At 37.7% G+C, this 12,618-nt stretch overlaps 1 protein-coding gene across 2 annotated transcripts in view; it reads left to right on the top strand.

The window, feature by feature from the left end:
- LOC112044871 (protein decapentaplegic) overlaps nucleotides 1–8,131 on the top strand; it is a 31,755-nt gene extending 23,624 nt beyond the window's left edge. For both annotated transcript variants that reach the window (XM_052883655.1, XM_024080858.2), the window contains exon 2: nucleotides 6,853–8,131. In XM_052883655.1, the coding sequence (XP_052739615.1) occupies nucleotides 6,870–7,973 (1,104 nt within the window). In that variant the 5' untranslated portion in view covers nucleotides 6,853–6,869 and the 3' untranslated portion in view covers nucleotides 7,974–8,131. The remainder of the gene's footprint in view (nucleotides 1–6,852) is intronic.
- The last annotated feature ends 4,487 nt before the right edge of the window (nucleotides 8,132–12,618 follow it).

Genomic DNA, 12,618 nt, shown 5'->3' on the forward strand with positions numbered 1-12,618 from the left:
TCGTGCGCCCGCGGCTGGTTTGACCGCATTATTTTCGAAATACGTACGCCATGATCCGGTCGACCGTGCTAGAGCGATCAAAACAGTATAAAAACAAACTACGTATTCGATATATACCCACTCGCCGTCTATCTAATCAATGATATTATTGTAAACATCAAAAAAATATGACTGCTACGAAGTTTCTATTGAGCAGATAGTCGCACCCACTTTATTAGTGAAATCATGATAAAACTGATTTCTAATGCTGGTTTATTCTCTATTAATAATTGTTATTAAGTATCATTATAAAACACGTTAGAGAAAATTTCAATAAATCAGAGAACAACAAAACAAACTTTGAATATTTTCACCGTAAGTTCACGAATACGCATCTCGTTGATGTCTTTTACTTGAGAGTTTTGGAAAGTGCCTTTGAACGTTAATTTACTTGTATAATAGAGCCTATACTTGATAGCAGTTTCGGTGTTGTTTTCCTTATACACATTTTGTTCATTTTTATTTCATGTTTATTTACATTTGATAAGCAAAACATCTTTCGTCAATTTGTAATAAAAATCATTTCTTATTAATTAGTAGATAAAAACTTTTATTTTACAAGATTTCTAGAACTTATATAAGTAAACTACTCGTATAAACGTGAATATATAAATAACACAAGTGATACCAGCTGACTTAAGCAGCCTCAGTTTCTTCCAATATTTAGAAAATAATTATATGTCGACGATTAGCATTTTCTTAGTGCCATTATTATGAATACAAATGGGTGAATTAATACTAAATAACGATATTTTCTGTGATTATCATATTATGCACCTATTTACAAATGACGAGTTCTAGTTATAAAAAACGTGAAAATATTATCCACTTGCGAGGATGTCCTTAGCAATTAATTAATGGGAAATTCCATTTTCACTTTTCACAGTAGGTGTGCTTTGAACTAGCTCGCTGGATTCTTTTCAAATACAGTTATATTTAAAACTAGATTTCGTATGTATGTAAAATGTTGGTAGATTTATAGGTAAGTATAGCAAGATTGGACACATAGAACACAAATTATTTTATTGTAAAGTGCTCTGGATTAGGTCACATACTCGTAAGTTTACCCACTTTAGAAGCAATTTTAGCACCTATTAAGGATTAATAAACCCTTTTTAGTCAATTCATTTGTAACATCATATAGAAGGAACACTAAAAGGGAAGCCTAAGGTATGGCTATAATAGATTCAGTGGTTTCTAAGTTAACTCACCACATTCAGGATTTAGGGGAATTATAAGATTTAAATCTTGATTTTTTCGGTAGCCAATATTACATTTCCGTTAAAAAAATATAAAAATTTCAATTTATTCTATTAATTAATAAAACACGTTTATTGAGATGGTAAATAGGTACACAATATAAACAGTAAACAAGCTTTGCGGTTGTTAGTAAATAAACAAATTATAAGGCGTGAAGTCGTAGGTAGTTGGCTTCAAGTATAAATAGCAGCCTTTAAGTTGATTTCACACTAACAAGAATTAAGCTAAGCCAATTGTCATACAACAAAATCTCACTAATACAGATATATGAACATATCTATGCACACTCTCTGGGACTATACATACCTATATCTAGAGCATAAAGAGATTGACATTCATTCCCTTTTTCCCATTATTCCCTGTTATCCATTATTTTTATACACGTGATATTATTTTTGATTATTTCCCTTCTCGTGCACATTATAATGCACAAGTGTAAGTCTCTAATTCGCCTTATTCTCTACTTATCTCACTAAACAGTTCTTCTTCTTCACTTCCCTTTATGATCACACAACTTTTTACGGTAGTAGAACTGAGTAGCGAGACTTGGTAGGAGTTTTGTTATTTATAGCTTAAAACTTCCTTCTGCATCTGTAATTATGTTTGAAACTAATTATTATATTATCTCATCTGTAGTGTCATAATGCACAAGTCAAACTCCATTTCGTAGCATTATTCTCTATTTATCCCTTCATTCTTCATGTCATATCGAATGACCGACGGCTCTACATGCTCTGCGAGACATAGAGTTATGAAACCACACAACTGCTTTTGTAATTTATTTTCAGAATAAGTTAATGATTGTTTCAAAATAAACTTACTGCCGTCAAACAATTTGTTTCTTTTTGTTATTGTTTAATAGTTTTGTTTTGATTTACAAAAAATATCTTTAATTATTATCTAAGTACAATGTTAACTTTAAGAATACCGTGATTAAACTAAATTAATGTTTTAAAGTGCAATCTATATTTAATCATTATATGTCAAGTCAAAGTCAATATGTCATCATCATCATCATTAACAACCCATATTCGGCTCACTGCTGAGCTCGAGTCTCCTCTCAGAATGAGAGGGGTTAGGCCGATAATCTACAACGCTGGCCCAATGCGGATTGGCAGACTTCACACGCGAAGAGAATTAAGAAAATTCTCTGGTATGCGGGTTTCCTCACGATTTTTCCTCCACCGTTTGAGACACGTGATATTTAATTTCTTAAAATTCGATATGTAACTTCTATCAAGTAAAGACTAGCATTTCAATTATTTAACACACATTTTGTGTGATATTGTGTATTCAGCTTTAGAGTTCATATATCTATAGTACTTAGTGGTTCATATCAAAGGTCATGTTGAACAAATGTGCGATAATTTTACAATCATTAAGTTGATTCTGTACATCTGCTTCTATTATGTATTGTTTCATTATTTTTAGCCTGTTATATAACAATTGTATAATAAATGTGACTCATATGATGTAATAATTGTCATTATCCTTAAATTATTCAATACTGGAGCTATTATTAGTTCTTGTTTATGTATCGGTACGGCGTAAAAAGTGTTTAGCCAACGGGAATACGCAAAAACTTTATAGTTTGACTGTGACAGTCTGATCTTCGTCAATCAATTAATGTTTTTCAGTTCACACTCCTTTAATAGATACGTAGTTCTCAGTCACTTCTCACACTCAGAGATTTAGCTTCATGACAAGCCTTTGGCATACTCTTATCCAAATTATATCTATGATTGTTTGACACTCTTTCACAACTAAACGATTTAAAAAATTCTTTCACAAATGAAAAGCTATATTAACAGCGAGTAACAGAGGCTACATTTTATCCCCGTATTTCTACGGGAACGGGAACTATGTGGGTAAAACCACGAGGGAGTCAGTTGGTAAAATTATAAAATTAAGGAAGAAAACAACAAAAGGTACACTTTATTGGAGGATTTATAGCTTGGTAGGAGCTTTTCTTCAACTTTCTTTCGAGCCGTCATGCCCTTTCGCTGTGTAAGCTTTTCTTGCGTGGAACTAAATTTCCCACCTGTACCCAGTCAGTGTTATCTCCACTCCTAAACCAGACAGTTATTTTAATAAGACTTAACCCTGACGCTAACTAACATAACAAACTTTCAACTTTAGTAAAAGAACGAAGGTCTGACCACGACATGCTTTTTGACCGTTATATAAATGAACTGCAAGTAAAAATATCTTTGACGATGAGCAGACCGTGAATGGTACAAGTTACAACACATTTGTGTAATCAATTAGGTTATACGGAGGAGCGAACAAACAAACACCCGTTCCACATTCGTTAAGTTTACATACAAATAACTCTCACATTTCTGTAGTCGTAAAACTTAAAAGATTAAGGGTCGGTTTCACCACCGCCTCATGAATGTCGTATAGTCAAGTTATGACATTTTTTTACTTTATGTCAAACTAGCAGACGCCCGTGACTTCGTCCGCGTGGAATTTAGTTTTTCACAAATCCCTCGGGAACCATGGATGTTTCCGGGATAAAAAGTAGCCTATGTGTTAATCCAGGCTATTATATACCTAAATACCAAATTCAGCTAATTCGGTTCAGGAGTCGAGGCATTCATTCATATCATCAAAATCCAACCATGGATTTTTTGGGATAAAAAGTATGTGCCTATGTGTTAATCCATAGTAAAATCTATTTCCATTCCAAATTTCAGCCAAATCGCTTTAGTAGTAGCGGCGTTAAAGTGTAACAAACATACAAACATCCAAACATCCATACAAACTTTCGCGTTTATAATATTAGTAGGATTAGCTGAAGTCCTGCGATTTCGCGTTGTTCCCGTTCCTGTAGGAATACAGATTATATCCTATGATACTCAGAAATAACGTGGCTTTCTATTTGTAAAAGATTGTTCACAATCGGTTTAGTAAATTCAAAGATTTACTGTAACAATCTCACAAACTTTATTTATCTATTTATAATATTAGTATAGATCAGAACATTAATTAAGTATAATATAAACGAACAAACAAACCTTTGTGGTGATTTATGTTTCTTCTTAGCAATAAAAGAGGTATCTTTATAGGGTAAAAACCCTAACCCATACCACCATAATAATTATGTAGATAAGTAAATCAAGAAAGCTACAAATGTTTTATTTGTTTATCTAGAAATTAAAGCTTGATTGATACCCGTATCTCACCTGATTCTAATTGACTATATGTTTACCAAAAAGGATTCCTATTCAACACATGGTCCTGATTAGTTTATTACGCGGCTTAGGAACGGAATGCTAAATCGCTTGAGCGTTTTGTTCGGTATGATCCCCCAACCTAACCCTAAATCTGACTTGAGTCAATGTAGATAATGTAAATTACACTATATCTATACTAATATTATGACAAAAAAGTCATCTACTGAATCTACTTTTTTTACTTCTAATTGATTTGGAAAATTCTTTATTTTTATTTTTTTGAATTGAAAAAGTGTCATAGGGTAAATCTACCCTGTGTTTCCATAAAAACGTTAATAATACGATGTGAAATCGCGAGGCGTCTGTTAGTTGCTTATATAACTCTAATAGCTGACGCCCTGCGGTTTCACCCGTGCAGTTCCCGTTCCCATAAGAATACGGGAATTAAATTTAGTCTACGAAACTGACGAATAACATAGCTTTCTAGTGGCAAAAGAATTTCCAAAATCGATTCAGTAGATCCAGAGATTACGAGTACCTCCTACAGTACCAGAAACTTTACCTCTTTGAAATTTTAGTATAGATTAGAGAGAATATAGAGGGTGTTAACTTGTGTATTGTATGGTTACTTGATAGTACTAAAAAATACATAAAAAATTGCCGAAAATAGTTTATCACATAACTGACTAATATTACTCATTGATGTAATGATGCACGACGGTTCCTTTGAACGGATAAGGAACTCTTATGTCATAGTGTCGTTAATCTCCTTATATGGCTCGCTCCAGTTGTTGAGCTCGCAAGGAAAAAATACTAATGAATGATGTAATTTATCTCATTGTTATTGCTTTATTTTGACGAACCGCATATTAACTACCCATGTATAGGTATTCTTTATTTATCTATATTCTGCATTAAACTCGAAGGGCGTAAGTTCGAATTCGCGGAATAAACCTCCAACTTTTCAGTTGTGTGCATTTTAAGAAAGTAAATATCACGTGTTTCAAACAGTGAAGGAAAAACATAGTGAGGAAACCTGCATACTTGATTCTGAGAGGCGACTTGTGCTCAACAGTGAGCCGAACATGGGTTGCTAATGATGATGATGTATAAACGTATACTTTTCCACTGTCGCTTATATTACTCACTCAGCTGTCAAAGATCTATACTTTTAATATATTTATTTAGATATTTTATTTAACACCAGCAGACGCCCGCGACTTCGTCCGCCCTTAGACCTTTTTAATCCAGCCCTTACAGTAGTATCGCTGTAAAATGCAGTAGGTAATTTCTCCCGTTTTCCAAACATTTCCCTTCACTGCTTTGCTCCTATTTATCGTAGCGTGATGAAAAGTATTACTATAACCAGCCAAGAAGTATGAAGAATAATTGCACTAAGTTTCATTAAAATCTGTCGAGTAGGTTTTGTTTCTATAACGAACATACAGACAGACAGACATACAACAATTTTACTGATTGCATTTTTGGCATCAGTATCTACCTATCACTAATCACCCCCTGATAGTTATTTTGGAAATATATTTCATGTCATCATCATCATCATCATCATATCAGCCGATGGACGTCCTCTGCATGACATAGGCCTTTTGTAGGGACTTCCAAACATCACGATACTGAGCCACCTGCATCCAGCGAATCCCATTGTATTTCATGTACAGGATTGATAATACAGATTTATTATAAGTATAGATAACCCCATGTTATGTAACATGTATAAATTAGTGTAGCTTCTATTATGCTTGACAATTAACATTACTATAATTATTACAGTAATTACAAAACAAAATGGAAACTACTAAAGTTAGTAATAACTCAATTCATAAATAAATGTAAATGCCCGTTATGGTGATTTCGCTCGCTTATTTAGAATGCGGTGTACGAGTATGTAGCCATGCCGACATTACAATGTGACGGTGCATTTATTAGGAACAGAGCAGTGAGATAAACCGACTACCGGCTGCACACAGTGTTGACCTTTGTTAAATAACTGGTAAAACGGACAAACGGTTTCTGGAAACATTGCTGACTTTACTTATTAGTTATTACCATTAGTGAGGCGTGTCACAACAATGGGCTATTTTGATTGCCCGTCCATACGAATGTAATGATCTGAAAAGAGCGTGACGTCACGTGTCTACCGTATTTAGTATGTTTTTATGCGATCCTCGTCAATGCTGCAAAGATGTCCCTGTATCTCCGAAAGAAGTTATCGTAGATACACTGTCACTTTTACTAAATTCCTCTACTATTAGTAAACTTTTATTATATAAAATAAAAAAAATGACAAATACACAATTATCGTTTTTGGTACGATAGTAGTACAATATGTAACGTTATCTTTCCTTGGTTACAGGTGGGTGTCGGAGAACTATGCGTGGGGCGTGCGCGTGCGCGGTGGTGTGCGCGTTGGTGGCGCTGTGCGCGGCGCGGCTGGACGAGTCCGCGCGCGCCGCCGCCGAGAAGCAGCTGCTGGCACTGCTGGGCCTGCCGCGCCGGCCGCCGCCGCGCGCCCGCCCGCCGCCCGTGCCGCGCGCGCTGCGCGTGCTGTACGACTCGCGCGCGCTGCCCGCCGCCGCCGCCAACACGGCGCGCTCCTTCCACCACACGCCCACGCCGCTCGACGAGCGCTTCCCCGGCGACCACCGCTTCCGCCTGTTCTTCAACGTGAGCGGCGTACCGGCCGACGAGGTGGCGCGCGGCGCCGACCTCTCGTTCCAACGAGCCGTCGGCACCACCGGCAGACAGAGACTGTTGTTGTACGACGTGGTGCGCCCCGGCCGCCGCGGCCACTCCGAGCCGATCCTGCGGCTGCTGGACTCCGTGCCGCTCCGGCCCGGGGAGGGAATCGTCAACGCCGACGCTCTGGGAGCGGCGCGACGGTGGCTCAAAGAGCCCAAACATAATCACGGACTATTAGTGCGAGTGTTAGAAGAAGACGCCGCGAGTGTGAGCAGGGACGCGAAGTTCCCGCACGTGCGCGTGCGCAGACGCGTCACGGACGAGGAGGAGGAGTGGCGGACGGCGCAGCCGCTGCTCATGCTGTACACGGAGGACGAGCGCGCGCGCGCGTCGCGGGAGACGAGCGAGCGGCTGACGCGCAGCAAGCGCGCGGCGCAGCGGCGGGGGCACCGCGCGCACCACCGCCGCAAGGAGGCGCGCGAGATCTGCCAGCGCCGCCCGCTGTTCGTCGACTTCGCGGACGTGGGCTGGAGCGACTGGATCGTGGCCCCGCACGGCTACGACGCGTACTACTGCCAGGGCGACTGCCCCTTCCCGCTGCCGGACCACCTCAACGGCACGAACCACGCGATAGTGCAGACTCTGGTCAACTCAGTGAACCCCGCGACGGTGCCCAAAGCGTGCTGCGTGCCGACGCAACTCTCATCTATATCTATGTTATATATGGACGAAGTGAACAATGTGGTGCTTAAAAACTATCAGGACATGATGGTGGTAGGCTGTGGCTGCCGATGACGAAGGCGCGACCGGTCGCGCGGACCCAGTGATATATCGTGGACCCAGTGTACATATAGGTGTGGCCTCGACAGTTGTAAATAATATATTTGTATATAAACTCGTGTAATTATTATTTTATTGAAAAGATAACGATGTAATAAAAGATTAAAATATTTTATACGAATTATTATTTATGAACCTCAAGTAGATACAAGATGGATAACTCTATTATGAAGAATAAAACAAAATTAATCTTGAAACCTCATTTAAGTACCTAATACATATGCAAAAATTCAGTAGATGGAGTTTTGAGAAAGCTCTAGCAGGTAGAGGTCTTATTTCTGCCGACAAGCAGCATGGCTGTGTGTGTTCCACAATGAAGAGCAAGCACCTTGACCCACGAGGCTTAACAGCTATAGGTATACCTCATCCTTAATAGGTAGGTAGGTATATAAAAAGAAAATGTACCTAAATGATGATTTTGTTGAATAGATCAACTACTGGGTTTTATACCAACTATTTTTCATAAATTTTGCCTCTCAAACTGAATCTAATAAATAATTTTGAATTCTTGAAAACTTGTAGATTGTTTAGTTAAATGGTACTGCACTGAAAGTTCTGAGACTTACCTCTCTGTAGGCACATAAAATTAACCGCAAAAATGGTCTTTTTTACGACCTCAAATGAAAAACAGGATTGATTTGTCAGTATGTAAGTCTGTCAAGATCATCTTAGGATTGTATGAAGGTATAAATGTAGTTGATATTCATATATAAAATACGAGTACCTATGCAGGATGTTATGAGCAACATTTACCTGTGATACTCCTTTATCCTATTCGATAGGATTGAAAAACACCTCAACGTTTGATCGTGTTCTGTAGCGGCTTATTAAATTGAAGACTCTACCATAAATGTCTGAAATTATAAGAAGGAATGCCACTTGTAAAGAGTTTATACAATATACTCTCCTACTAATACTCATGCTCGCATTACGCAGAAGAGTAGGTACTCCTCAACTGTATCCAAAAGTATAAATACTCCTGCACGGAACGGTCTGGTAGACGATTGGGGATGATCGGTTGGGAATCTGGACCCTTGAAACCTGCTAACTTCCAAAGCTAACGTTCCAAACTTCAAAATTGGCTATCATATAGGTATCTATGGTAGTAGAATGGGTTAAACATTCCGCCTAATATTGCTGGCTCCCAGGACTTGTGCAGACGACTGTCGCAAGCTTTATTCAATTCTCGTAAATTACCGATCTTTTGTCCCTTAAAACATCAAGATTACATCATATTGACATATCTCTGCATGCAAACTATCTCTGCAATCAGCAAACGAGGTAAATATTCTCTTTCATGGAGTATTGCTGTTTATTCTACAGCAACACTGTTTATGACATGTATCTATCTATATTCAACTCTCACTCGAGTAAACGAGTTGTTAAAACCATCAAGATTTAGATACTTAGATAAAGGAGTCGTTTGGAACCTTTCGTAAATAAATAAATATATTATAATATAAAAGTAAATATAATATACTTAAACAATCTAGACCCAAAGTACGCAAAGCGCACTTATAGCCTGTGTTATAATTACTTATGTAGTATATAAACACACCCAGACACTGAAAAACACACAAATATTTTTTAGTTATGGGAATCGAACCCACGGTCGTAAGTAAGTAGGATCACGACTCATTAAAATGAGATCTAAGAATGACTAAATATCTACTCGTACCTACCTACCTACCAACTAGACACAACATCCGTCCTAAAAATTATAAATGGGTCATTGTGCTAACAGCTTCGAGCGCTCCTAATCGTAGCACAGATTACATAAATAGTAGTCGAAATAAATTAGGTACTTACTAGTACTGATAGAATGCCCTAAGAAATCGTAATAAAACGGCAAATAAATAATAAGTACGAGCGATGAAGACAAAGTGCTCGAGATTTGAAATTGAAATGACTACCTTGCGGGGAAAAATTTCACTCGAACGCTTATAAAGTCGTCGACAAAGAATGTCGGAGATAATATTTAAAGTGAATTCCATTTAGAGTGTGGCAGGTCTCCAAATTTCAAATATTTCGTCACAAGGCGGCGATATATCATGTTTTTGCCCGGACGCAGGAATGGCCGCCTGTATAATTTGGCCGGCCACCCGGTAACTCCGCGTCTGCCGCGCCCGCCGACCTACGTCTATATTATCAGTAGATAAATTTAAGCTTTGTCTTTGCATCGTATTTCGTCCTCTCGAAGTATTACTTTTGTTTTTTTTCCCGTGGCCGCCAACAAAAAACCGAGTGGAGGCGAACGGAGTGGGTATAATTTATTTTATAGTCGGCTCGCTCGTAACTCGACGGTGGACGGCTGGACGCCGATTTATCCCCATCTCGACGTAATTAACCTAAATGGATTGGCCAGCTTCAGTGCCGCTGAGTGCCCGCGTCCTTCTCCGCGACCACTCGCCTCCATTAACGTTTTATGTGGACTAAGCAAAGGTTTCGTTGACAGCTCACTACAATAATCCACTGTAATCCAATTAAGCCTATATTTTCCAAAACCGCAACACGAATGAGATAGCGGGGGGAACGAAAATCGTGTGTGATTACGGTCTCGATTCCCAAGGACTGCGGCGACTTATCCTCGGGGGAATTATAATTGTTTTGCATTCTTGCACGGGTATAAAAACAAAAGGGCAAGACACGGGCCCCCCGCACTGTTGGTCTTACGGACCAGACCAAAGTCTGACGACTCGCATTCCCTGAGACAAAAAGCTACGAATGAATCGGAGTAGGTAAGCTCGAGCACAAGCTTTCGATGCTCGGCATACCGCATACCTTTCGATGTAGGCACACACGCGTATGTATACAATACAAGTATAATAGCCGGTGCATTAAATATGCTGTCACAACAATGTTGCACAAATTAAAATAAATAACCTCTCAATAAAACCAAAAACTGTGCCGCGGCTCATTTAGGAGGGTATTAATTTACGATTTCTTTTTCAACTTTAGCACTACCAACGTCATTATCAATTTTATTTATGTTTATTAAGATTAAGCAAAATAATTAAATATTTCTTTATACATTTTAAGTTTTTATCCAAAAAAAAGTCTACGACGAAACGTCGAGTGAGCAGCGGTAAGAAGGAATGCGACGAAAATAATGTATGAATGCATTGATATGGTAATATGTAAGTGAAAGGTGTTGATTTGATGAGGTCTATTAAAATCTCTGAGAAAAAGTGTCGATATCTGATGGTGATACTGATTGGTTAATAAGGTAACGTGTGTAATGCATAATTAGTTGTCACTCGCATATGTAGCGCGGGAGGAGGCGACCGCGGCCGATGAACTCAGGCCTCTTCTCAAAATATTCCAAGTATGCACATATTAAACTGGTTTTTCCTTGCATTATTTTATTACTTTTATATATAAATTATAATTTTGTGAAACACGATTTAATAACGACTACACAGTTAAGAATTCAATTAAACCGTTTCAAGTCGTGGCTATCAGAGATGATTCGCAAATTACGTATATTTTTTGTAATGAAACCAAGGCAATAAAAGGTTATAAACCTATGTAATAAAATTGTTGGACACGTTCACAACTTTGTAAGGAAAGTTACTGGTGGTACTATAAATACCAAATTAGAGAGCACGGTAGGTAATATTTTGTAGCCGGAAAATAAGTAGGCAACTATATAAGAAAAGTATTCAACCGAAGCATGAAATATTATTAATTAATATTTGCCAAATCTCATCAAATTAAAAAAAAATTACCAATATTTCCATTCCTATCCAATAGGGTAATTGACTAATATCAAATGTAATATAAACAATATTAATTTCGCGTAGTACATGGGATAATGGTCTGAATATGATAATATCTATACTAATACTAGCGGACCCGCTCAAGCTTCGCTTTGACTTATGATGCACTTCTTCCCTATCCCTACCCTGCCCTGCTTCTACCCTACTCCTACCCTACCTCTACATTACCTCTACCGTACCTCAACCCTACCCCTACCCTAGTCATACCCTACTTTTACCCTACCCCTAGGATTTAGGGGTTTGAAAAATAGATGTTGGCCTATTCTCATAGATACCGGATAAGCACAAAAAATTTCATCAAAATCGGTCGAGCCGTTTCGGAGGAGTATGGCAACGAAAGCTGTGACACGAGAATTTTATACCTATATTAGATTATAAATGCGATAGTAAGTATGTCTGTCTGTTACCTTTTCACGGTTAAACGGCCGAACCGATCAAGTTGACTTTTAGTAGTAGTAAATGGGACCTTGAAGCAAAACATAGGGTACTTTTTGACCATAGAATAAAAAAGAAGGGGCTGAAATAGAGGTTGAAAGTTTGTATGGAGAGTTCTTCATTTTTAGAATTACATTAAAAGAAATTGTTCTTAAATCATAAAAAAAAATACAAAATGGTGTGTATTTGTTATACTTAATTATTTTATTTATTATAAATTTAAATTTAATATACTGTGTAATTCTGAGTTTTAATTTATATATTTTATTTGTCATTCTATATGTAAATAATAAAACAACGAAAGTTATTTAAATAAATTATAAATATAATGTTATTAATTATTTTTTTTTTAAATTTAACTTCTAAACTCGCATCATATCGCGCGT

Source organism: Bicyclus anynana, chromosome 9, assembly GCF_947172395.1.
Source record: "Bicyclus anynana chromosome 9, ilBicAnyn1.1, whole genome shotgun sequence".
NCBI classification, from domain to species: domain Eukaryota; kingdom Metazoa; phylum Arthropoda; class Insecta; order Lepidoptera; family Nymphalidae; genus Bicyclus; species Bicyclus anynana.